The sequence below is a fragment of the Plecotus auritus genome, assembly GCF_963455305.1.
Source record: "Plecotus auritus genome assembly, chromosome: 8".
Classification (NCBI taxonomy): domain Eukaryota; kingdom Metazoa; phylum Chordata; class Mammalia; order Chiroptera; family Vespertilionidae; genus Plecotus; species Plecotus auritus.
In genome coordinates this window covers 5,527,475-5,555,019 of record NC_137782.1, presented here as the reverse complement: position 1 = coordinate 5,555,019, position 27,545 = coordinate 5,527,475, and the positions used below count along the sequence as shown (strand labels likewise).

General features: G+C 35.1%; 1 protein-coding gene across 4 annotated transcripts in view; it reads left to right on the top strand.

Annotated features, from left to right (window-relative positions):
• TRAPPC8 (trafficking protein particle complex subunit 8) overlaps positions 1-27,545 on the top strand; it is a 70,306-nt gene that overhangs the window by 22,271 nt on the left and 20,490 nt on the right. For 2 of the 4 annotated variants that reach the window (XM_080685958.1, XM_080685956.1), the window contains 15 exons: positions 168-261; positions 874-1,130; positions 1,477-1,592; positions 2,299-2,449; positions 5,615-5,715; positions 7,482-7,587; positions 13,320-13,340; positions 14,209-14,340; positions 15,871-16,095; positions 17,252-17,360; positions 18,751-18,945; positions 19,364-19,494; positions 21,926-22,000; positions 22,471-22,597; positions 25,369-25,523. In XM_080685958.1, coding sequence (XP_080542084.1) covers positions 168-261; positions 874-1,130; positions 1,477-1,592; positions 2,299-2,449; positions 5,615-5,715; positions 7,482-7,587; positions 13,320-13,340; positions 14,209-14,340; positions 15,871-16,095; positions 17,252-17,360; positions 18,751-18,945; positions 19,364-19,494; positions 21,926-22,000; positions 22,471-22,597; positions 25,369-25,523 — 1,995 coding nt within the window. The remainder of the gene's footprint in view (positions 1-167; positions 262-873; positions 1,131-1,476; positions 1,593-2,298; positions 2,450-5,614; positions 5,716-7,481; positions 7,588-13,319; positions 13,341-14,208; positions 14,341-15,870; positions 16,096-17,251; positions 17,361-18,750; positions 18,946-19,363; positions 19,495-21,925; positions 22,001-22,470; positions 22,598-25,368; positions 25,524-27,545) is intronic. The other 2 variants (XM_080685959.1, XM_080685957.1) reach the window with 1 other exon arrangement.

The following is a 27,545-nucleotide window of genomic DNA, read 5'->3' as shown; positions in this document are numbered from 1 at the left end:
GTGCTAGAAAAAGATGCATAGAAAAAGTTAAGAATTTGGAGGATTGGAAGAAAAGAGTCCTGCTGTAGCAAATAAATGAGGCAGAGCAGCCATATTTGTTGATGGATTTAGAGTTATCTTAAAATGATTAAGGGTAAGTGCTAATGCTTTTTATTTTGTTTTGATAGGAATCCTATGAGGATGGCCCTTGTACTGTGTCTTCAAATAAGAATTCTGATAGTAACTTGCTTTCATTGGATGGATTAGATAACGAAGTCAAAGGTCTTGATACCCTTTCTGTAAATTTCTCTTTTTAATTGAAAATATGCACTGTTGTCAAAACATGCTAAACTTTATAGATTAAAGATAGGGGAAATATTTATAATAAAGATAATCTACAGGTTAGCTTTTCTTCTGAAGATTTTGTTGAGATTGTTTTTATTTGACATTTAAATTTTATTTTATAAGACTACTACATTGCTCAAAAATTTATGGAAAGCAAGGAGAGCTATGATGTGCAGCATGAATTATTTCCAAAATTAGCATGATTTTGAGGGTTTCTTTTTATATTTTAAATTATATTTTTGGTAATAGGAGTAGCTTTACAATTTTTTATTATATTTCTTATTGCTTAGTTTTGCAATTTGAAAATAACTACTTATATCTAAAAACTTTATCTTGATTTATTTACATGACTTTTAAAATTCCTATTATGTGTAACAAGTAATAACCCAAGCCCTGTAATTTTAAAGGGGAAAAGATTAATGTTATTGTACCACAGACGTCTAAGATATACAGAAAAATAAAGGATTCCAACATTCTTTTTTTTCGTTAACAGTATGATAGTAATATTGTCACATGCTGAGAGTAAAAGAAAGGTCTGTTTTTCAGCAGATGGCTTACCAAATAACTTTAAAGCCCACCCACTTCAGTTGGACTCATCTAGTGACCCTTCGAACAACATTGATGGCCCAGATCATGTAAAATCTGCCTCCTCATTACATGAAACAAAGAAAGCAAATCCTGGAATTATTCATGGTGCATGCTTAACCCTCACTGATCATGATAGAATTCGACAGTTTGTACAAGAATTCACATTTCGAGGCCTTTTGCCGCATATAGAGAAAACAATTCGGCAATTAAATGATCAGGTAAGATTTGATTTTTTTTTTTTTAGATTAATATTTTAAAATTTGCAGTACATAGTACACTTGAGACTATAATAGTATAAGTTTTTTAAAGTATTTAAAATGTGTTTTTTTTTAAAGAAAGACCAATATTAGGTTTTAGTAACATTACTATCTCTAATGAAATTCTGCTAAATCATTTTCAATAGGGATTTTTCAGCATATTCAACAGTTAAAAAAAAAATCAGTGTTGTTAAAAATAAACATTTGCTCACTATTAAAGCTTTTTACTTATTTAGAGTTTTTTCTTTTGTATATAAAGCAAAAATATTAAATTATATTTGTCAACGTATTTAATCTTTTCTTTTAGCTTATATCAAGAAAAGGTTTGAGTCGATCTCTATTTTCTGCAACTAAAAAATGGTTTAGTGGCAGTAAAGTTCCAGAAAAGAGCATTAATGAGCTGAAAAATACATCTGGATTGCTGTGAGTGAAATAGTATCTTTTTTCCCCCCTGTTTAACTCTGACTAGTGTTTGACTATATGATAGCCTGTAAAAAAAATGACTATTTTTTTCACTTTCTTCCTTTCACATTGGTCAAACTCAGGTAGGTAAGAACAGTGACTATTGGTAAATTCCATTAATTAAAAAAAACAACTTTAAGTAATTGGATGTCTAAAAATAAAGAAAATAACTGGGAGTCACTTTACGTTGGTTCTGTTTTCTATTTGTAAAAAGGTGCTGTAAGATTAGGTGTTCATTAATGATTCTTCTATGTTAAGATATTGTGGTCTTGTGATTCTAAGACAGCCTGTACTTAGAAAATTTTATTTAATATAAGATACTGTTTTAAGGTAAAGTAAAAGCACATTTTGGATTTAAATTTTTTTCCTGGTTGTATATAAAACTGGAGTTAACTATTTCCTTCATAATTTGACCATGGAGAAAGTGCTTGCCTGTTGTTGAGCAGTTCTCAGTATGGGGGTATAAATTATTTAAATATAGATATAACTATAGTTCCAGATATCTTTGCGACATGACACTCTTTCCTTGGAGATAGGATTTTTGTAAAACATGATTGGTTTTCACAATGTTCTGGGCAGTTAAGCAGCTGTTAAACATTTGATAATACTTAGTGGTATATGGGTCATAAATCACAAATTACTTTCTTACCATATTTTGTGTTTATAGGTATCCACCAGAAGCACCAGAGCTTCAAATCAGGAAAATGGCTGACTTATGTTTCTTGGTGCAGCATTATGATCTGGCTTACAGTTGCTATCATACTGCAAAGAAGGATTTTCTTAATGATCAAGCAATGCTTTATGCAGCTGGTGCCTTGGTTGGTATTCTGTATAATTTACTTCCGCTACCGTAAGATGTAGGAATTTCTGCAAATGAAATGGCAAACAAAATACCTAGGGATAAAGTTGTATTCAAAGAGCATACAATGCTTTATAGGTTTTGAATTAGTTTAGCTGAATTTTCCTCAAGCTAGGGCTTTTAAACATGGTAGTATGTAAAGATTGATTTCTTAGTTTTGATTAACACCTTCTAATTTTTCTGTATGTTTTCAAAATTTGATTCCAATTTCAGTTACTATATTCAAAGTGTAAAGTTTACTTTTTTTAGAAGATGCTTTTATTTTGGACTTCTGAATAGTCTTTTAAAATTGCTTGAAATGTTTTTTTTTTTTTTTCCTGATGTAAGACTATAAATTGGTTAAGAACATGTACTTTGATGTAAGACAGACTGTTCTCTTATGGAAATTACTGACTATTTGTAAGATTCGGTTTTCTTGTCTATAAAATATGAATCCTAATGGCACAGGAGTCGATAAGGTATAAGGCATGTAAGGTGCTTAGCATACCTTCCTGTATGTAATAAACTGTCAGTTAGCATTGTATCATCTGTGGTACACTGTCAGTAATTGGTGTTTTAGAAAGAATTTTCTATACTTGTTACCACCTTTTAGTATTTTTGAAAAGTTGTTTTAAATATTTATATATATGTATATATAGATAGATATCTATCTATCTATCTATATATATATCTATATATATATAATTTGCCTTCTGTGCCTAGAAAAGAGTAAAACTAGCATTGTTGCTTTCTACTAAATCTTCTTTAAAACATGTAAGCTTTTAAACAAAAGTGTGAAGAACAAACTGTATAAGAACTAAAAATACTCCATTGGGTTGTTATCATGTAGACACTTGTTTAATTGCTTCTGTTTTGTATTTTTTATTTTTTATTTATTTTTTTAAATATATTTTATTGATATTTTACAGAGAAGAAAGGAGAGGGATAGAGAGTTAGAAACATCAATGAGAGAGAAACATCGATCAGCTGCCTCCTGCACACCTCCTACTGGGGATGTGCCCGCAACCAAGGTACATGCCCTTGACCGGAATCGAACCTGGGACCTTTCATTCCGCAGGCTGACGCTCTATCCACTGAGCCAAACCGGTTTCAGCTGTTTTGTATTTTTTAATGCTATGTATATATAAAACTAAAATGGGTAATTTAAAAATGTGAAGCTAAAATAGCAAAATTATATTACTCTGACCTTTTATTTCTGTAATATTTTTCAATGAAAAAGTCAACTAACTTTTTGACCAACTTGTTCAGGAACAGAAAATTTTCATGTTCAAGTGTTTTAAAAAATTATGTCAACTGTTCTTGGTTAGACATTCTCTGATTTTTCTATTACAGTCATCTAATGTAAGCTAATGAAATCATATATACTGAATGTCATTTCATTAATATAACATAGGTTTAAATTTACATTTATTAAATTTTACATAATGTACCTGCAAATTTAATGTTTGTATGGAGGTAAAATCTTCTAAAGATAAGGCAAAAATTTCTACGATTTTATGGCACTGAAGTTTTTTCATTTTTATCTGTAGTATGATAAATACTGCATTTGAGCCATTTAAATGAAGATATTAATAGTAGCTATATGAGAGAAAATAGTTCAGCACTGGAAAATAAAGGCTTATCTGCTATAACATAATGTATGCATGTGTAAAAATCCTTGTAGTCTGTAAAAGCTGCCCTAAAAGTAATAGGCCTTGGGGGAAAATAATGTTGGGACAGTCCTCTTAAAACATGTGTCTTTGTAACTGGAACACAGACAAAAACATGGATAGTAAGTATGTATTTTTTGTATAATATAAGTACAGTATTACTCTACATAGTCAATATATTTTATATTTTTTATGCATCATAGAACTATGTAAATTCATTATGTACATTAAAATATAAACTAGTTAAGAAAATGTGTTTCAGAGCTGTAGAATATTTTGTCACATGGATATGACAGTTTTATTTGGTTTATTCACTAAATTTTGGAGCAGGCACTTCTGGGTGCTGAGGATAGAAATCCTAGTCTGTCAGGTTAACAGCTTTAATCACATCCCAGTTTTTAGGGAATTAAATTATTTTTGTGTTTTGTGTGTGTTTTAAAAAAGGTTGCAGAGGAGTATATTTATTTATCCTAAAAGTAGATTGGCATTAACAATTTTTTCCCTTTAGCCTACGAAGATTTCATTTATTTCTAGTTAAATTTTTATTAAGCCCTGGCCACGAGGCTCAGTTGGTTGGAGCATCGTCCTGTATACCGAAAGGTTGTGGGTTCCATCCCCAGCCAGGGAGTGTACAGGAGGCAACTGATAGATATTTCTTTCTTACCTGGATGTTTCTCTCCCTCCCTACCTTTTTCTCCTTCACTCCCTCCCTCCCTGATTCTGTTTCTCCCCCCCTCCCTCTCTAAAAAGCCATGAAAACATATCCTTAGGTGAGGATTTAAAGCAATTTTGGACATAGGAGGATATTCTAAGAAAACAAAACCTGTATTTTAACCTTTATTTCTTAGTCTTTTGGCACCATTTTATATTATTTGAATTAATGAACTAAAGTTATAGACATTAACAAGAAAATGGGCTTTGAAAATGAAATAAGACCTAGAAAATTGACAGTAACATAGGTCTTAGAAATGGTCTTTGTGCCTTTTGTTAGGGTAAGGATATAAACTAGAGTGAAAATAATTGAAAATATATATAGTGCAAGCTGTTGTGAACTCTGTTCTTCATATTTTGATGTCAGTAATTGGAAAGATGTATTTTATTTTGTCTCTGTATGTTCCTATCATTGGTCTGTTCTCTACTTGGTGAGAAAAGGGGAATAGTAGGGAGGAGGTGGTAGCTGAAATCTTAAGCTAGACTTACCTGGTAGATATATATGCCCTCACTCAACAGTGTTCACTGAGTCTTCTTCTTTTCCCCCAAATCTCATTTAAATATTGAATAACAGACTTTGGAATTTGACTAGAGAATTTAAAATTTAAAAGCTTTAAGTATATTTTTCAAGTCAGTGTTAGGCTATAAAATTTGTGCATGTACATGTATAAAAATCTCATCAAATTTCATTCCAGTTTTTAGGCTTCCTGAATGCTGAACCACAAGCATTTTTGAAATAGTGTAAATAATGTCTTTTCCTCCAGGAAATGGCAGCAGTGTCAGCTTTTCTTCAGCAAGGAGCTGCGAGGCCATACCCTGCACATTACATGGATACAGCAATCCAGACATACAGGGATATCTGCAAGTAGGTGACTGGAATATTTATGTTCTTTCCATTTGGAAGTACAGTGGCATTTACAGTGTTATTGAATGTAAGTGGTTCTGTGTTTCTCATGCAAGTTAATATAGTGAGAGACAAGATGAGGTAATCTAAAACCAGTGTTTCCTAGTTTATTTGGATTTGTGCTTAGGAATTTGTTATATGTAATGTTGAGGTTTCATGTTATATTGAGGGTGATTTGTATCGTGGGAACATCTAACCTTAACTGCTGTTAAACCAGGAGTTAACCACTTTGAACTTTCATTGTTAAATAGGCAAAACACAAACAGTGAAATAATAGTCCAGGGAAGGAAATGAGAAATGCTTTGTACACATCGTGAGAACTGTTAGAACTCATTATTTTAATGAGACAGTGAGCTGGTCCAGAAGTAGTCAGGGAGTTTCATGGCATGTTTGGGGAAAAGACCTTGAAAGAAAGGTGGTTGGGATTTGATGGACATAAAGACAGTTCAGGAATTGTGATTGCCAGGAATGATGATTTGGATGCTGTCTAACTAGAGAAAGGGAATAGAGCCATGGCGAGGTTCGGGGTGTGAGAGCATTAAGAGTATTGGGTGCTACATGTGGAAAGATGGTTTGAGAGACATCAGTGTGGGGAGCCTCAGCCCTCTATTACTTAAGCTGTAGTAAGAGTTACGTGGTAGTAAACGGGAAGTTACTGAATATTTGAGTACAGCCCTGACATAATAACAGTTGTTTTTCAGGAAGATTAATCTGACTTTTCCATGTAGCATGCATGGGTTGTCTTACAATGTTGTTGAAGTATAAGTAGTACAAGTTACGGTGTTATATTTACAGCACAACACTAATAATAATAATTGACATTTATCGAGTGTTCAGCATTTGCTACTATGCCAAAATAGTTTACATGCTCATTTAATCTTAAGCCTATAAAATGGTACTATTATTATCTGTACTTTACAGATGAGAAGACTGAAACTTAAGAGTTTAACTTGCGCAAGGGCACACAGCTAGTAAATGGTGGGGCCAATGTTGAATTTCACCTATTTTACCTTATGTAGTAATCTATTGGAGAACAGATTTGCAGATTCTGGCAGGAGATAGCAGCTTTCTGTGGAAGAGGAAGGATTGAGGAGACGGTGAAGAAGAGCTAGGAGAGTGAGGTAGCAAAGGGAGCCAGGATTAAGAGGGAAAAGTTTGCCGAAACCGGTTTGGCTCAGTGGATAGAGCGTCGGCCTGCGGACTGAAGGGTCCCGGGTTCGATTCCGGTCAAGGGCATGTACCTTGGTTGCGGGCACATCCCCAGTGGGAGGTGTGCAGGAGGCAGCTGATCGATGTTTCTCTCTCATCGATGTTTCTAGCTCTCTATCCCTCTCCCTTCCTCTCTGTAAAATATCAATAAAATATATTTAAAAAAAAAAAAAAAAAAGAGGGAAAAGTTTGTGTTCATTTCTGTTCAGAGCACGTGTTATTGTTAAATAGCTGCCGGGTTACAGATACCAGATAAGTCCTGCTCTTTGCACACTGGAAATGTGACTTCACTTAGTATTTTTACCACAAAATTATATGATGAAAAGCTTCAAGTAGTTAAATTCTTAGGTTGTTTTTTTTTTTGTTTTTTTTTTTTAACTTTTTTTGTAAGTGGAAAACAAGGACATGGATTTCTTTTTACTTGAAAACTAGAATTGGAAACTTGTTGAACACATAGTTACTATGATGTATAAAGATACTGTAGTGCTAATTATATTTTTTCTTATCTTTTCTTTTAGGAATATGGTATTGGCTGAAAGATGTGTATTGCTTAGTGCTGAAATCTTAAAAAGCCAAAGCAAATATTCAGAGGCTGCAGCTCTTCTAATACGGTTGACCAGTGAGGTACTGAAACTGTGTAGTATTTGTTTTAATTAGTGTTACTTCATAATTTTTAGAAAGTGTCCCTTTTTTTTTGAGGGTGTGCCAAACAAAATTAGAGGGGAATCTCTCTTTGGGAATTTATAACATGGCTACTTTAGTTACTTGAATACATTTTATATGCAATATTTTATAGACTGATTTTATTTATAGATTTAAGTCTGCATCATTATTAACCACAAACGTGTTGTACATCTTCTATGAATTAGGTTGTGACCCATGCATAACAACAATTAAACAAGCGTGTGCATCATTCCTCATGTAAAATTGATACTTAAAAGAGTGATCACTCAGGAATTTTTAATCTTATTTTAGTAGTATGACCTTAAAAAAAATCGCCATAAGCATTTAAAAAATCTATATGAATATTTCAAAAGAAAAAGTAATCCATTTATAGTTGACATTAAAGATTTATGACATTAAGTTGCATTGCCTACAGACTTGTAAAGAATGATAGTAATTTCTTTAAAAGTATGGTTAAAGACACATTTTTTAGATGAACGGGCTTAAGAACAGAAGAACAAAATCAAACACCTTCTTTGTTCCTTAAATTTTAATGTAATGTACACTACAGTTTTATTTATTTTACTTACTTTATTTCTTTATTATCATCACCCGAGGATATGTTTTTATTGATTTTTAGAGAGAGAAGAAGGAAGAGGGAGGGAGGGAAGAAGAGAGAGTGAGAGAAACATCAGTATGAGAGAGAAAGATCCATCAATTGCTCCCCGACTGGGGATTGAACCAGTAACCTGGTGTATGGGATGATGCTCCAATCAACTGAGCCACCTGGCCAGGGCTATCCACTATGATTTTACTTTTCGGACCATTCTGTACTTTCACTTTTGGGGGTGATTTGTTAATAGGCAGGATTTTCACTCTCAAATCTGTCTCCAGCCCTGGCTTTTTGAGTTTTAGATTTGTATGGCCAACTGCCTTTTAGACCTTCCTTTAAGTTGACATATCAGTGAGTAACCACATAAACTTTCTTACCTTATAGATCGTGATCTTAAATTGTCATAACCAGGTAGCTTCTCATTTGCTCAAGGTTTTGAAATTACTTGAGATATTCTCTGACCTGTCAGTAACACAATTGGGGGTGGGGGTGGGGGTGGGAGAGGTGGTTAACTTCTTAAATATGTATTTTTTTAATATCCAAATATTATACTTATCTCTCTTTTTAAAAAAATCCCTCCTCATGTCTTGTTTCATCTCCTTAAAGTCCTTCTCCTGCCCCCTTTCCTGTTAGGCCCTTCATACAGCCATCTGCAGTACACCAGGTTGTCCTCAGTGTCCCTGTCATGCCCTCTCTCTCAGTGCTGTGAGCCTGACCTGTCATACTACATTTAAGCTGTGAGCTTTTGATAGTGGGGGACTGTGCTACCTTCTCTGCTTTTATCCTTGGTGCCTAACACAGGCTTGGCACATGGTGTATGACTTACAAATGTTTGCTGAACTGAACCTTAATTGTTCTCAAAAGGTTTCTGTATGATGTAACTAATGAGGTTAAGAGATGATATTAAAAATGTTTAATAATTGATTCCACATGAACACTGACCAATGTGAACTGTTGTCAGACATAAACTGTTTGATAGAGCTGAATATAGCCTGCTGGGTGTGCTGTTCTGTATTATAATAAGCAATCTTAACTTGGGTTTGAATATGTTGCTGTTGTTATCAACCTAGGGATTCTCAGTGAATATAAAAGGAATTTATGGTGTAGGAGCTTGAATAAAATTTTTTAGAGCAGATTCTTCAGTCTGCATTGTAACCTTGCAATTTTCTGTCCTTGTTCTCTTTTCCTTTCCATCTCTTTGCTTTCACCTTTCTTTTTCAAACTCGGGTGATTTATTTTCTCATGAAATTCTAACAAATTTATCATTGTTATTTACTACTTTGAGGTGATGTGTGGCATCTATTTCCCCAGGAATTGTGATTCTCTGGCCTTTTCTGCTGTATCTTTCAGATATTTCTTTGAGGCAATTTGAAAGTAAAGACTTCTAGGCATAATATATATAAAGTTATGTTAAATTTTAACTAATAATTGTGTTTGTTGTATGTATTTCATTAACTAGGAGGGGCTGCATTATATCGTAGAAAGTTCACTCGTCTTGAGGACAGGGAACTACGTTATATACTCCTGACATTTATGAATGGTGCTTGTTAGGTTTCGCTAATACCATTATGGCAAAGACAGCTGGGAGGCTGGGTGAGAAGAGTTGTGCTTGACTTTGTATTTGGACTGCAAGTGGATGGGCAGGGGATCTCACACTTGAGTTGTTCTCAGCGTGGCACAGCAGTCCCAGCTCAATGACAATGCGTGCCGCACTCACCACCACACAGGATAGTGGGCCTGAATTTGCTGTTTAAGAGGGGATGCTTTTCCTCTGCGTTTCTGTGTTGGACATTTATTCTAGTCTTATAGCTCTTTTTGTCTACTGTTGTATCTAAAGACATTAAATCAGTTTCCCAGGGAGAGTAACAGCAACCGTTTTCATAAATTTCTCCAGCGTGGGAGGAGCTGCCCTGGGTTAAATTCATCAGCTGGCAGCACCTTTCCCGGTAACCTCACAGTTGTGCGAAGAAAAAATCTTAAGCCATCCTTGGGAGCTGATTTCAGTTAAGCTCGTGTAGCTGGTGGAAGTATTTATTCACGCCTCTAGCTTAGATGATTTCCCCCTATATTTATCCTCATAATTTAAGTTAACGTTGCCCTTTCAGTTTTTGTCAAAATTATCTCTTGGTTGTGGGCAAAATTTATAGGCTAGAGTTCTTGTTAAAGTGGTATCACAGGTGTTTTTTTTTTCCTTAGTTCCTTATAGTATATATAATAGGCTTGTCATATCATGAACTACAGAAAATAAACTCTTCTTCAGCTCATTTATAGCTTCTGCTCTCTGAATAAAACTATCACTAAAATTCTTCCATTTTCCTTTCAAAAACATTCATGGCAGTTGTCATTCTTTTCAGGGCTTTTTGTGTGTTTCAAAGCAGTGTTTTCTTCTGCTTGAGGTGTCACTGAAAGAGATGGGCTAACAGAACTAAGCTGCAATGAGATATGAATGTAGTTATTCAGACCTGAAAATTCATGCTTTCTCAGACAACAGCTTTACTGGATACAAGAGTCAAATTTTGTTTTAGCTAAATTAATACATGCCGTGGGCTTCCAGGTCTCTCCTAAATGGGTCAGTCCTTGAGGGTTAAGTTTGAGAATGCTGAGGGTTTACTGTGCTAGTTCTCATCTGGATTATATATTAGATTCATTTACACACTATCAAAGATATCTGTGGCATATCCTTATATTAATCAGAATGTCCAGATTGCTGCCCATCCAAATTTTGCAATTCACTGAAGTTTCCCTGGCAATTTAAAAATATGTATTTATTCTGAGTGTGTGTGTTTGAACGTTATGTGTACACGCATACTAGGAATAAACTTAAGAAATATATAGGACTGAGAGAAAAAACTGTGAAACTCTATTGAGAAGTCTAAATAAAGTTCCAAAATAGAAAAAGTAATTAGAGGGAATTACCTGTTCTGTTTATTAAAATGTATTAGAAGGCTATAGAAATTAAAACTGTTTACAGTGATAAGAGTAGACAGAGTAATGTATTGGAATGAGAATTTAAATACATATGACTAGGTGTCTTTTAATTTAGTGAAGAGTGTTAGATAATTCACTGAATGCTATTGTGATTTGTAGCTAGCTGTTTGGGGGGGGTGGATTATTCATTACATGATAATATAACTATAGTTGGATTAATTATAATGTGAAAAATAAAACAAAAAAAAAACTAGAAGAAAATATAGGAGAGCATTTTAAAAATCTAGAAATGATAACATCCTTTCCTAGTTTGATGCAATATCCTGAAAACAAAGGCAAATATAATATGCTTGACTACTAAAGAATAAACTCTTTCATGTCAAAATTGGGAAATACTATTTGCAAATGTATGATAAAGGCTTGATATTGATTAAGTGTACAAAGGGCTCTTACAAACCACATAATCACAAAAACCCATTCACAAAAGAGTATAAACAGGCAATTCACAAAAAAAGTACAAAGACCTTTAAACATAGGAAAAGATTAACAGCCTACTGTTGAAGAAATGTATGTTGAGAAAGAGTAATTTTTTGTTTATTAAAGAGATAAACATTTAAAAATGATCTTGGGCTGTGTAGAGAAAATATATACTCTCATTCTCTGTTGACAAGAGTATATATCAATACTTTTTGTAGCAGTTTGTCTATCTTGATTAGAATTTGAAGTATAAGCATAGCTTTCATTAAGTCAGTTCTATTTCCAGAAATTTGTCTAATAAAATTCCTATATGATAAAAGCGTTAATATGCTAAGTGTCCGACTGATTGGTTGACCATTCAGTCGATCGCTTGATCAGTCACTATGACACACACTGACCACCAGGGGACAGATGCTCTGACCGGTAAGGTTAGCTTGCTGCTGGGGTCTGGCTGATTGGTTGGGACTGGGCGAGAGGGCCAGACTGGCCCTGGAGCCCTCCCATGATCCCTCCCTGGCCGGCTGGCCCCCATCGCCCCTGATCAATCGGGACTGGGCGAGATGGCCCTGATCGCCGGCCAGGCTGAGGGACCCCATCCATGCACAAATTTGTGCACCTGGCCTCTAGTATTTGTATAACTAGTCACATTTGTTTAGAAGGATGTTTATTTTTTTAAATATACTTTTATTGATTTCAGAGAGGAAGGGAGAGGGTGACAGAGATAGAACCATCATATGAGAGAAACTCATTGATTGGCTGCCTCTTGCACGGCTCCTACTGGGGATCGAATCCGCACCCCAGGCATGTGCCCTTGACCAGAATCGAACCCAGCACCCTTCAGTCTGCAGGCCAACGACGCTTTATTCACTGAACCAAACCAGCTAGGGCTAGAAAGATGTTTATTAAAGCATTTTTTCCTTATAGTTAGAAAAGTTTGAAGCAATAATAAATCAGTTGGAGACTGTTAATAGATTAGGGTATATTTGTGTAATGGAATACAATGTAGCTTTAAAAGAAATGAGAGATGTAGATGTCTTGGAAAGATGTCCATGATAATAAGTTTAAAAAGCAAAATAAAGAATACTCTAATACTGTTTATGCATAGAAAAGTATGTATTTTTTAAAAACTAACATATAAGCACACATGTAATACACACACACACACACACCACTCTAAACTGGCAAATTGGATGAGGCATGGGATGGGAAAGAAATATGTTCACTTTTTTTTCTTCAAACATTTAGTCTTTAAGGAAAGAAGAGTCTGTATTAATTTTTTAAAAAAGAAAATATTGTCCTAAGAAAATGAAGATGTAAGCTTCCTAACCGCTCCCCCCCCCCCCATGGTAATTCTGATGCATTGATATAGAACCACTTGTTAAGTGTATATTCCTAATTTCCTCACTAGCATTTGGCTCTTAGTTACTAGAAAAATGATCTGATTACTTAGTTTTTGTTCTGAGGGGTTTGAAATAGATGACATCTACCATTTAACTGAATGCTTTCTGGAGTGTTTCCTCAGGTCCGTTCCAACTCTAATATAATTTTATGATTGCTGCAGAGATAGTTATCATAGTGTCTGAATACTTTTTGATGTAACTATAACCTGTTGAAATTATTTCATTTAAAGTCAATGTTTTCTGTTTTCAACTTTCCCTGGGGAAAATAATGGCAGCAGAACACGTGGAAGGGCATGGTAAGTTCTGCTTCAGAGTAGCTGGAAACCTAGAGAAAGCTTTGGTGAAAATGTTGTTGGTACTTGGTCAGCACCCTTCAGTACTTTCTCAGTGATTTTGAAAGTAATGATGGCTCTTTCAGTTGAAAGATTTTTCTTATGGATAAGGATGTAAGTGCAGTATGTGGTTTTTGTAGACACTTGTACAATTCAGTTGAGGCAGAAATAATTTGCGTTGTACCATTTATTAATATAGCAGGCAATTCTCCTTGAAGGGGAAGCCTTCTGCACTTTTTAATGAAGTAGCTATTTTGGCCCACTCGAATTACAGCAAAAATTAAGAATTCTTTTCAAATACAGTAAAACTTTTTATGGAGGATAAAGTAATAGATTAAATTATTTTATAATTTACACATTCTGTTTTATTTTTCCTTTTTTTTTTTTTTTTTTTGGATGGAAATACACTATTGGATGTCACAGATCAATTTCCAGGAGAAATTAGATTGGTGTGAATCTATTTTTGTGTGTTTGTGTGTGCTCTGTTTTCTGGTTTATCATTTATCAGAATATCTGTATACTGCTTTGCCATTTGAAAAGGGATTGCATTTCTTCAGAGACGTTTTATGTGGTATATGTCATAACCAGGCATTTGGCTTTATGAAAAGCAAAAGAAAATACTTCATGGTAGAGTGTTTTCTGAAGGATTTTTTTTTTTAAATGTGCTTATTGGAAAAAAGAATGATCAGGATTGGATTACCCCTTGCTCTCTGCCCTCAGATACTCTAAGTTAAACATTGAATATGTTACATATTAAGAGAGTAAATGTTTTTCACCCATTATCTTATTTTTGATTTTGTGAAACTCACCTTTTCTCTTAAACATTTAACAGGACTCTGATCTTCGAAGTGCACTTCTTTTGGAACAGGCGGCTCACTGCTTTATAAACATGAAGAGCCCCATGGTTAGAAAGTACGCGTTCCATATGATATTGGCAGGCCATCGGTTTAGTAAAGCAGGGCAGGTGAGTGCATTTTCTTTAAAAGGAAAATAACATTATTTTAGTTTTTATTTGTTATAATTTGTTATTTATTTTATAAATGTATGTCACTTGTCAATATTTTATGACTTAATCCTAAAGATGGATACAAATTTTGTTTCAAGGTAATGTGTAATGTTTTATGTTGATAAGAGCATGAGGTTTAGATTTAAGAGAAATCTGGGATTCAACCTTGAAATTCTGCGCATCTATTTGACAGACCTGGAGCAGTTACTGATGCTGCCCAGGTTCCAGTGCAGATGCAAGAAAAAAGAGTCCTCGCGCTTTCTGTCTGTCTGATTGTGGCAGCCAAGATTGAATGGGGGAACACAGTGAAAAAAAATAGGATGTTCTGCTTACAACTTGACTTTGGTAGAGCAATTTTTCTGAGCCTCCTTTTTAAAAAAAATTAGAGTTTTGCCCCAATTTTCTGTAAGGCTAAACCAAATCATATATGTGAAAATCCAGATACGATGAATGCATTCAAACAGTATTTACTATATAGTAGGGTTGAACCTTCCCCACTTCCACTCTGCTTTTCTGTTGTCTCCCAGGCTGCTTTCTGAGGGCATGTACTGAATAGTGAATGAGTAGAAGTCTTCTTTGTCCCCAGAAGCAGTTGGGTTGGAGAGATCTTTATTAATTCCCAGGTCCATTCAAGAGTTAGTTGGAGGGAGCTTTGCTGGAGAGTGGTAGCAGCAGTCAGATGGTGATTCTCCGCATGCTGTCAAGTGGTAGATGACTGTGATTTGCTTTCATTATCTCTTTATAAAGAAAACATTTCTTAAAGAAACAAGTAATTCTGGCAGTACATGGTGCGAAGTTTGTAATCTGCCCTGGGATGGGGAGTGGATACAAGAGTATTCTCTGAAGCAAAAGGTTTTGTGGAGGGAGGCCTCTTCCTTGGTACCAGATTCCATCGTTAGGATGGAAGTTATCTGAGTTCAGCGGGTGGCAGTGATTATAGCTGATTAATTCCAAGTATCTGCTCATATGTGGCAGGATGCAGGGGGCAAAAGAAAATAATACCAAACAAACAAAACAGTAGTTTAAAAATGTGTGTGTATACAACCATATACTCACATATGCAGTTTTAGCACACATGGGGTATTTCCATTCAGGCCAATGCAGTGGCATAAAGAGAGATGACCATAACAAAATTGAGACTTTATAAGATCGCTCTTGTTCCTAAGCTGACAACCAGGCCTCTGACTAATCCATAACTCCATAACGCTACTGCTGTGGGAACGCCCGGTGGTTTCATGAGGGCGTCCGTGTTCCTGACTTTCAGACTTCATGCCCTCGGACAGACAGCCACTTGCTGTAGGACCTCTTGGTTTTTAGTAGTAATTGTTAAGAGGTTTTCCAAAACGTTGGTTTTATTTTCCTCAGTATCTGAGCCTTGGGAGGACTAGTTACTAGTTACTTGATTGTGTGTGTGTATGCTTATTTTTTTCAGTCCCAGAGGAATTTGGATTTGTTGTGTAATACTTTGTTGTGTTCATTTTCTTACAGAAAAAGCATGCCTTACGCTGCTATTGTCAGGCCATGCAAGTTTACAAAGGAAAAGGCTGGTCTCTTGCAGAGGATCACATTAACTTCACTATTGGGCGCCAATCCTATACTCTTAGGCAGCTGGACAATGCTGTGTCTGCTTTCAGGCATATTTTAATCAACGAAAGTAAACAATCTGCGGCTCAGCAAGGGTCCTTCCTCAGAGAATATCTTTATGTTTACAAGGTGAATACATAGTTTCTGGAGCAGATATTAAAATTTTAATCATTTTTAGCAAAAAGCCTAATATTTAGTACTATCTAGCAGGAGTCTAATAAAGTTTTATTAGAATACCTATATATATATAAAAGCCTAAGTGGCCGTTACAACCAGTCACTATGATGCATACTACCACCGGGGGCAGATGCTCAATGCAGGAGCTGCCCCCTGGTGGTCAGTGCACTCCCACAGTCAACCTCCCGTGGTCCCTCCCCCCTGGCTGGCCAGCCCCGATTGGCCCTGATCGCTGGCCAGGCCAAGGGACCCCACCCGTGCATGAATTTGTGCACCAGGCCTCTAGTACAGTGGTCATCAACCAGTGGTCTGTGGACCCCTGTTGGTCTGTGAGATCCGAAAGGTTGGCGACCGCTGCTCTAGTATATATATAATTATCTTTCATAATAAAGTGTGACAAGCTGTCTTTTGGTCATAGATCGGAGTTGCATTGCCCTTCCAGAGTTCTTTAAAAGATAAGTTTTTAAAATATATATATTTTTATTCATTTCAGAGAGGAAGGGAGAGGGGGAGAGAGCTAGAAACATCAGCGATGAGAGAGGATCATGGGTTGGCCGCCTCCTGTACGCCCCCTTCTGGGGACAAGCCTGAAACCCGGGCATGTGCCCTGACCGTGAATCAAATCTGGGACCCTTCAGTCTGCAGGTCGACACTGTCCACTGAGCCAAACTGGCTAGGGCAAAAGAGAATTTTAATATTCCAGTATATATTTGATTTGTGGCTGTTCTTGGAATCTTAAATTACATATTTTTGCTTAACATGTTTTTAACACCTTGTGTATTAAAAAATGGGGAAGCAGCCCAGGCTGGTGTCGCTTAATGGTTAGAGTGTTGGCCTGTGCACCGAAGGGTCTTGGGTTCGATTCCCAGTCAAGGGCATGTACCTGGGTTGTGGGTTCACTTCAGGCAAGCAATCAATGTGTCTCTCTCACATTGATGTTTCTCCCTGTCTTCTCCCCTCCCTTTCTCCCTTCCACACTCTGAAAAAGCTGTGGAAAAAATATATCCTCAGGTGAGGATTAACAACAACAATACAAATGGGGAAGTAAATATAAAGAAAATGGCGTTTTCTCAGAAATTCTTTTTTATTTCTTTTGTATTTCTATTAGAATGTAAGTCAGCTATCGCCAGATGGGCCCTTGCCGCAGCTTCCTTTGCCATATATTAACAGTTCAGCAACACGGGTTTTCTTTGGCCATGACAGACGACCAGCAGATGGTTAGTAAAGGTTTTTTTGGCCTTGTTCCCTAGTGACTGTTTTTTTAAAGTTCTTTCCTCTCTCCACTTAAACTGATGTGTTGTTGTTAAAGAATATTTGAAAATAAATATAATTCTATACCATAACACCTATCTTTCTGTCATTTGAAGATAATCACTATTACATTGTTTTTCCTTAGCCCTAAACTAAAATCTAACAAGTGAATAGCTGTAATTATAATGGCTTTCTTATATAAAGAATGCTCCTGCAATTATATAATCTTGATAGTAATTTTTAATGACTATAATATATTACATTCAGTGCATAAAAGTACTGTATTTTCACATTTGCTTGTTATATAATTTGGCTGTTTCCATCTTTTTTTATATAAAATTATGTTGTAAGAGTCATCTTTATGAATAAAACTGGTTTTCTTAACTTTTTATTATGGAAGTTTTCAAATGTACATGGAAGTACAGAACAGTTGCCCCTATTCTGTTGTTCTTGTAAGGCTTTTAAAATACAGATTTTTTCCTTAGGATTGAGCCTTAGAATGGCAGAACTGGGCCAAAATTATAAATATAATGCATGTTAAAGTAAAGTAATTCTAAGCAGTCCTATATTTAAGCTTAATATGTTTCTTGAGCTAATTTAGTGTTTTATTTAAAAAGGGTAACAGCAATGTTTTTTTTTATAGCCAAAAATGAAACAATAGCAGCACATGAGTTGACAGATTTGGGTATTTTCATATAAAGGATTCATGCTGTAGAACATGAGTGAACTAGTTCTACATGTTTCAACGTAGGTAATAACTACAACAAAAGGCTGAGTGAAAGAAGTTAGAATGATAGATCAAATATAACTTCATTTATGTATTTCAAACATAAGAGCCAATTCTGTGCATTGTTTAGTATATACCCATCTATGGTAAAGTTAAAAAAAAAAAAAAAGGATGAAGATGCTGTACTGCTCTGGAGTAACTCCAGGAGAAGCGGTGCCAGTGGAGATGAAGGGTTGAAGAGCGTTTCACAGATCTGTAACATTTATTTTATAAGAGAATAATTGTGGGATTATATGAAAATAGTACTTTAGTTAAATTTTGATATACAATTATTTGTTACATTATTCTTCATGGGTGGTTGTTTGGTTTTGTATGTTTGAAGTATTTTATATAAAATTGCTGTGGAAGACAAGAGAAACTATATCCTTTCAGAGTCAGGAGGAAAAGACCAGCAGAGTTCCAGATAGGCGAGGGTTAATAGGGTATTTTTTCTCTTAGATAATTGGAAATAGGCAAGAGTGAGTGTATATATGTATTTCTTTGGATAACTTAGATTTTTATTTGAAGTGTTTCATTTGAGTGTAGTTAGTAATAAGCATGTATACTTAATTTTGATACTTATTTTTTAGGTGAAAAGCAAGCAGCTACTCATATAAGTCTTGATCAAGAATATGACAATGAATCCTCTGAGCAGTGGCGAGAACTTGAGGAACAAGTTGTGGCCTTGGTTAACAAAGGAGTAATTCCACCCAATTTCCACCCCACGCAATACTGTTTGAATAGTTTTTCAGATAACTCAAGATTTCCGCTTGCAGTTGTAGAAGGTGATATACTGGAATTTTTACACATGGTTTTTGGTTTGTTTGTTTTACTTACAGTAGATTCAACGTAATGTTTTGTATGCCCCAAGTCACCAGAAGCTGAGGATGCAAAATAAATTAGGAACTCAAAATTTAGTGAGCTGCGTTTATAGAAGCAGGCGGTGGGCTCCTAGTGTAGGTAGATGCAAAGTGCTGTGAGAATGCCAAAGAGAGAATGCCATCTCTAGTACAGAGAAACGGAGGCACTGCTTTCGAGGAGGCGGTTTTAAAACTGAATCCTGGGTAAATAGACATTTACACGTTGGTAAAGGGTAGTCTAGGCAGAAATTCAGAGCTATGAAACAAGGCGTCTTCAGAGAATTTACACACAAGATGAAGTAGAGGGTTATTAAAGTTACTGATTGAGGTATTTCTTTTATAGAACCAATAACAGTGGAAGTGGCTTTTAGAAACCCTTTGAAGGTTCCACTTTTGTTGACTAATTTGTCATTGCTTTGGAAGTTTCAACCTAAAGATTGCAGTGGAAAGAATGATGAAGAAGTTAAAGAACTAGTAAGTTATTAAAAGGTATTTGTAATCAGCTTGTTTCAGAGATAGCATAACAGATGCTGTAATAACATTTTAACTTCTCTGTTTAGTGAACTGTACTTACTCTTTTTAGGCTTTTCCCCTAGTTATAGAAAGTATGTTATATACTTATTGTTGAAAACTGAAAATGCAGAAGAATATAAGAAATAAAAATAAAAGTCTTCTCAGTATTTAGAAATAACCATTTTAACACTTCACTGTATATTCAATAACTTACATTTGTATTTCCCCCTCATATATGGGATTTTTCTCATATATATTATTTTTTCATTCTCTGTTGATTTATTTGCAATTGTAATTTTAAAATGTCTTACTATTTCATTTTTGCATAATCACCATACGAATGATCTATAAATTGTTTCATCTCTCTATTGGTAGTTACTTTGGAAGTTGCCATTTGTTTACCATCAATCAGTTCGTGAAAATTTGGGTGCATAGTATTTTTTTATAATGATTATTTCTGTAGGAAAGATTCCTAGGCATGAAGTTAGAACATTTTAGGGAATAAATATTTTAATATTTTATTGATTTCTCAAAAGGTTATACCAGTGGTCGGCAAACTGTGGCTCGCGAGCCACATGCGGCTCTTTGGCCCCTTGAGTGTGTCTCTTCCACAAAATACCACGTGCGGGCGCGCACGTACAGTGTGATTGAAACTTCGTGGCCCATGCGCAGAAGTCGGTTTTCGGCTCTCAAAGGAAATTTCAATTGTTGTACTGTTGATATTTGGCTCTGTTGACTAATGAGTTTGCCGACCAACGAGTTTCTCACCAGCACAACATGGGGTTCGGTATCTCATCTTTGCAACATGAAGTCTTCTTATTTATAAAAAAGAAAATCTTGAGTTGATAGGTTAAAAAATGCCATCTTATACTATTTTATATTTCATCTTGATGGGTAGTAAAGTTGAAATTCTTATATTTGTATTTCTTTTTGAATTATATTTATTTTTTTACTATATCTGTCATAACCTCTTTATGTATTATTTTTATTTTTATTTTATTTATTTGTTTTATTGTTTAAGGTATTACAAATAGTAGTACATGTGTCTCTTTCTCCCCTCACCCCCCAACTTTAAGATGTTATTTTTGAAGTAGGAATGTCTTAGAACAGAGAATTTTTGTTACCCAGTTGATAGTATCAGAAAGAACTTGGACAAAGAAAGAAAGAACTTGCACAAATACATTTTTTACCTAGTTATTAGTTCATTTACTGATATCTTTTATATAAATTTTACTTCTTAGTACTACCTTCCTATGTGCTTTAATAATGTGGTAAGCATTATTTTGGAACTGGGAAGTATTCCAACATTTTCATGTTCATTTATGAAGGGGGAACCTGAAAGACATCTGTTGTATTAACTTTAAACTATTTAAACTTTCTTTTGAAGTGTTTCATTTTTTAAAAAAGATTGGCTTATTTAAAACCTTGCTGTTTAAATTAATTGAAGACATTTTGTGATTACTTATACTCATTGTGAATAGTTTGAAAGAATGAGACTTCCCAGGCTCTATTCTGACTTGAATTTTAGTCATTTTTCTAATGTTTTATGGATACCTGGAATACATATTAGAAGAGTATGAACCCTTTATTCCTGGAAAAAAATTTAAATATCTATTAGCTTTTAAAGTATATTAGTCTGTTTAATAATTAGATTTCAAAGGAGGTTTATTAAAGTTAAGTAAAAGTTTTTATTTATATTGAAGGTATTCTTTTTTCTATAAATTTCAAAATCTGGATTTCTTCATGAATTTCTACTGATGGACTAAGATGCTGAACTGGAGTTTAGGGAAATGTAATGTCATGGTAAAAGTAAATCTGTGGTCATGAGGATCAGGTGTACTCCAGGTGTGAGCAGTTAGTTCTGCCTGTTACAGGACCAGAGACTAGAGTTCCTTGCTGATGTCATTGATTGGAGTAGACAGGCCTTTTTTGCTCTCCCCACGGCCCTTATTTTCCACCAGTCTCTTAAATATCCTGCTTGGGCTGCCATTACTTTTCATACGTGCAATTAGCCAGTTTGGAAAAAGGTGCTGGGTGGAGTGAAAGGGAGAAATTGCTCTTATTGCAAGATTAAATTAAATGGCCATTTTGGCCATTGTTGATAATAAGCAGCTGAATTTTATCTCTTTAGGTTTAACCTCTTGGTGGCTGCAACTTTCACTTACTGTCCTCAGTTGAGTTGTACTGAATTAAATGGGGGGAAACAAGTGCCCACTACTGGATGGCTTTACTGCCGTTGTAAAAGTGAAACTGCATGTGCTTAGCACTTAGTAAGAACCTAGTAAATACTAACTAGAACTGTTGTGCTTGTTCTTAGTGTTGATACATAGGAATGTTAATAATCTGATAACTTTATTAGAATGTATATTTTACAAAATAATTTATTTTTTAGGTAACAAGTGAACCCGAAATGATTGGAACTGAAGTTATTTCAGAATTCTTAATTAACAGTGAAGAATCAAAAGTGGTAATTTGATTATTTTTCAATCTTAAGTCTTTCTGAAAGCAAGATGAAAACTTTCTAAAAAATCAGTTTATTCCGTTTGTTTTAGGTCCTGGTTTTCTTAAAACTAGAATTTGGAAGATTAGGATACTGGGATTGTACAGGAGGAAGGAAATTGGTGGGAAAAATAGGTTTGCAGTTGTTTTGATTTGTTAATTTTCTAAGAAGCCTGGTGAAAAGTTTTTGCTTTTTTGTTGCGGTCAGTATATTTTGAAGATTTCATTCTTATTAAAAGTATTGATGAGGATCCAGGCCTCTGCTGAATTTAGAGACTTTCTTTTGAAGAAAATGTTTTCCAATAAGAAATATTAGTTGATAACTTAAAAGTTTAGGTCATGGGTTTATATTTCTGCAACATTACAGAATTTAGGTATGATACTGTTTTTAAGATACTGTGAAAACAGATAATAAGAGTGACTTAAATATCTCCACAGGCCAGACTAAAGCTCTTCCCCCATCACATAGGGGACCTGCATATTCTGGGAATTGTTTATAATCTGGGCACTGTTCAGGGCTCCATGACAGTAGATGGCATCGGTGCTCTTCCTGGATGTCACTCAGGTAAAGCTATGACATCACTAAACAGTCGGGAAACTAGTACTGATTCAGTCTCTAAAGAATAAAATGAATAAAAGTGAAGGATTTTAAAAATAGGTTTAATGTACTTTCAATTCAGCATTTAGTCAGATGGAAGAATGAATAATTTGGATTATTTTAAACACTGCCATTTCTTCATCTCTTTTCTGTTATTGATCCAAACTTAATAAAGTCTGACCAAATATATTCAAACCATTGACTGAGATTTCTGCTGCCAATACAAAAACCATCTTAGCATATTCTATTTTTGAATATTGTTTTTTAGCAAATTAAAGACCAGTGTTTTCACATCATTGGATATTAAACACCTTAAATTCTGTCATCTCTCCTATGAAGAAAGTAGGATTTTAGTGTTAATGTGATATTTTTGGTGTCCCAGCTGATGTTTTACAAATTTTAGAAGAGTAAAACTCTAAGATACATATTTAACATAGTTTACTTTTTTCTGTAAACTTGGGGAACACTTCTAGATCTAATATTATCTTGTAATTGTTATATATAGTTATTTAAGTTGACAAGATGCTACACAGTTTACTGTAAAATCCCTTCTTTCGGCACTTCACTTGAGTAGATAAGGCTTATTTTTTTTAAAACAGACTTGAATTTAGATACAAATGATTTTTGTACAAAGTAAACAGAAGTGGAATGAATCCATAAGAATTCAAAATTAAAAACAAAAAATTGACACTGAAGTTGAGTATGGTATTCTGCATTTTAGTACTATATTTTTAATTCTTGGTTGACAGGCAGGCAACATTTATAAGTAATCTTCCTAATTTTATTGCACATGTTAAGTAAGCAAGCTGAGTGTTAAGAATTTTAAGATCTTTTTCTTTCCCACTTGTACATACTTAGGATCTTAATCTAATACCAGTAAGTTATGGTTTTCAATAAACGATAGATCATTGTTTCATTTATGGTACGAAATATATTTATTAACTAGAGGCCCAGTGCATGAAAATTCATCCACTCAGTTAGGGGTTCCACGTGCCGGTTTAGGCCCGCTCCCTGGGGGACATCCCTCTGGCTGCCTGGGAACCCTCGGGGGATGTCCAACTGATGTCTTAGGCCCGCTCCCCCCGGACATAAGTGGGACATCCTTAGCACTGCCGAGGAGGCTCTTGCCACCACTGCTGCGCTTGCAGCCATCAGCCCAGCTTGTGGCTGAGTGGAGCTCCCCCTGTGGGAGCTCACTGATCACCAGGGGGCAACTCCTGCGTTGAGCGTCTGCCCCCTGGTGGTCAGTGTGCGTCATAGTAACCGGTCATTCCCAGTTGATAGAGTCAATTTGCATATTACCCTTTTATTATATAGGATATTATAATTTATACTAGAGGCCTGTGCATGGATTCATGCACTGGTGGTGGGCATGGCCGGTTAGCCAAGCAGCTGTGGACCCTCCCTCTGAGTGGCTGCTCTTGCTGTGGGAGCAGCCGCTCATCCCAGTCAGCTGAGTGGGAGTGCACTGACCACCAGGGGATAGCTCCTGCATTGAGCGTCTGCCCCCTGGTGGTCAGTGCGCATCATAGCGACTGGTCGACTGGTCATTCCGGTCATTCTGCCGTTCGGTCGCTGGGCTTTTATATAAATAGATTTATTTTAGGACGTTAATGAGAACAAACCCTGAATTAACTATTGAAATAAGTTGCATCTTATAGGCAGAATTTTCATGATTTAGTGTAGTTTATTATGTAAAATGCTAATAGGGATCTAGATCAAACAGTATGGGAAATGCTACATATGTATGTCTGTTCTGGGGATATCACAGTGACCATTTGAACATTAAAGGCTTTGAGTAGTCCTGCAGGAAAGATAGTTTAATACCCTTGATTTTTTTCCATTGTGTTGAAGCTTTTGGGGGATATCTCACATGAATATTAAATGAGTTTAATTTTCTTTGTACAATCTATTGAGACGATGTAGTTATCCAGAAATATTAGTATATGCATTTACTATCAGTATTTATGTTTACTTATATGTTTAAATATGAGTAAAAGTGAAAAGTTGTAGTTATAAAGAAATATTAGCACATATATTTATTATCAGTATATACATTAGTATATTTGAATATGAGTAAAAGTGAAAAGTTGATCTCTTCAATATTTTGGAATTTTTTCCCTTTGAGAATAGATTTTTTTAAATGCTATTCTTTTTTAAAAAAATATGCTTTGTTCTCATACCTTTATTTTTATTGATTTCAGAGAGGAAGGGAAAGGGTGAGAGAGAGAGAAACATCAGTGATGAGAGAGAATCATTCATCAGCTGCCTCCTGCACACCCCACACTGAGGATCAAGCCCTTGACCGGACATGTGCCCTTGATCGGAATCAAACCTCGGACCCTTCAGTCCGCAGGCCAACACTATCCACTGAGCCAAACTGGCAAGGACGTGAATGGATCTTTTTCATAACCTGGTACCAACACAGTCGTTCTCTTAGATAGAAATTTTTGGATAATAGCCATTATGGTTAAATACAGGTTTCAAAAATACAGGTTCCTATTTAGTGATAGGTAGTCATTCTGCAAAGTAAGAAAATCCTAATAAGATGAGTAATTAAGCAGCATAAAATAGGTATAATCAAAATGAAAATAAAGCAGAATTCTTTGATGAACAATGCTAATCAATAATCTAGAATTTTTCGAGAAATAATCTGAAACTTAGAGTATTCATATATTCAGGCTAAACTGATAATAACATACCAAGTTTGTAAGGACATTGATTGTTTTTTATTTCAGGGAAACATTCCTTGAGCATGTCAGTTCGAGGGAGACAAGATTTAGAAATTCAAGGTCCGCGACTTAACAGCACAAAAGAAGAGAAAACCTCTATAACGTATGGTCCTGATCGACGGTTAGATCCCATAATCATTGAGGAAATGCCACTGTTGGAGGTATTTCACTTCTTTTAAATTTGTGGATTTAATTATTTATTTATAAGTTCAGATTATACTTTGAGTGAATTAACTTTAGGCTTTGAGGTTATTGATAATACATTGAATTATTATTAAGCTAGGATTAAATATAATTCACAAAGGTAAAGCTAATCATGCAACTTGGCATTAAGTCATAGCCTGGTTATGAAATAGGACCCTCAAAATATGAATGGAAATTGGAAAAACTTCTAAAAGAACATTTTTGTTAATAAAATCAGTGGCTTTTTTTGGGTAAAGATATAAAAGTAATATGAATAAAAAGCAACATTCCCTTTACCTTGTTAGTTTGTATCCCCACCCACTTCTACATTCATGCTGTAGGAGTTCAAGGTCTTTCAGTTGCAGAAGACTCACTGATACTAGTTTGCAGAAGCCAAAAATGAGAAAAGATTATTTAGTTGAAGGGTATTGGATATCTCCTGACAACTAAAGAATTATGGAATAATAAGTCCCAAAGAAAAATAAGGACTCAGCAGCTCCAGGAATGTAGCAGTAAATGTTTGTAAGCCTTTTAAAAGCATTGCTTTTGATATGGCCTTAGTCTTATAACTTACAGTTTTTGTGCCACTTTAATACAAGTTTCAAATTTCTGGGAGAGAATTCTGGCCCACCTTGGACCAGGTGTCTGTACCTGTGAGGCAGAACAAACGCAGGGCTATGAAGTCTAAGGGCGAACACTGGAAGGCAGTCCTTCCTCCTGCATCCTCCGATTTCTCTAATAAGGGAACTTATAAGCTTAGTCATTTACCTTCAAAAAGTGCCCGTCGTACCAAATTGGTGTTTCTCTTTTCAGACTTTTCATAGTACACTTACATGTAGTTTTAGTAATTATAAGTAGAATCATCCTGCACATTTGCCCCTGTGGCTTGCTTTTGTCTTTCACAACATACTGTTTTCATTCAGTGAAAACTTTTTTTTTTTTTAACAGCTACGTACGGTGTTCCTTTATTTACATTGTAATGTATTTTAACCATTCTTCTATTGATGGGTGTGGTTCTAGTTTTTCATCATTACTGACTTTTTTGGTAAACATCATTATGCATATATTGTGTCCATATTCTAGTTTAGATTAAACTTTAGAAATGGAAGTGCTTGGTCAAAGGGTATAGAAATTTAAATCTTTGCAACATACCACAAAATTACCTTCAGCAAGGCTGTGGTAGTTTGCACTTTCTTTGGAGTGGGAGTGTGCATTGCCATGTTATATATTTTTCAGTTTTGTTTTTTTTAACTTTGGCAAATCAGATTGGTGAAAAATGACATTGCTTTCATTTACATTTCTCTGGTAACTGACAAGGTTTGTCAATCTTCATATTTTTTGTCCATATGATTTTTTTCTTCCATATGTCCCTATAATTCTATTAATACCCCTTTAATTGGTGTTATTTCCCTTTTCTCATTGGATGATTTTTGTGGGCACTAAATCTATACCTATTGATAGGTAACATACTCATGACAGTGGTGATATGTGTGTTGAGCATAGGCTATTGCTGAGCTGCTTATATTCTTTCCAGTTTTACACTTGCTTAATTATGTTGCATTTAGTGTCGTGTGAATAGGGCCAATAAAAGACTTGTAGACTGATTTCAGTGCTAGTTTCTGTTGATTCCTATTTTGCACCTATTTTGACATTAATTTGGTGTCTTTCACCATGTTCAGGTTTTAAACATATAAAATAATACCTGATAGTCTCTTACTTTGTTGCTTCTAAGTTTTATAATTACATGGACTTCCCTTGTCAAACTTCTATGTGTTTTATTTTTAATCCGAGGGAATTTCATCTTCTGAATGTCAAGGGGTAGGGATCAAACTTTGTTTCTAGTTCCAATTACCATTAATTGAATATTGCAAGCTTATACTTTCTTACTAATATACTAATATCCTGAAAGTATGCATACCCTGTTTTATTTTGTTTTCAGGTGATACTTGTTTGGCTCAGTACTCTATTCCCTCATCCCTTTCTGTGTCAATACTGTGCTC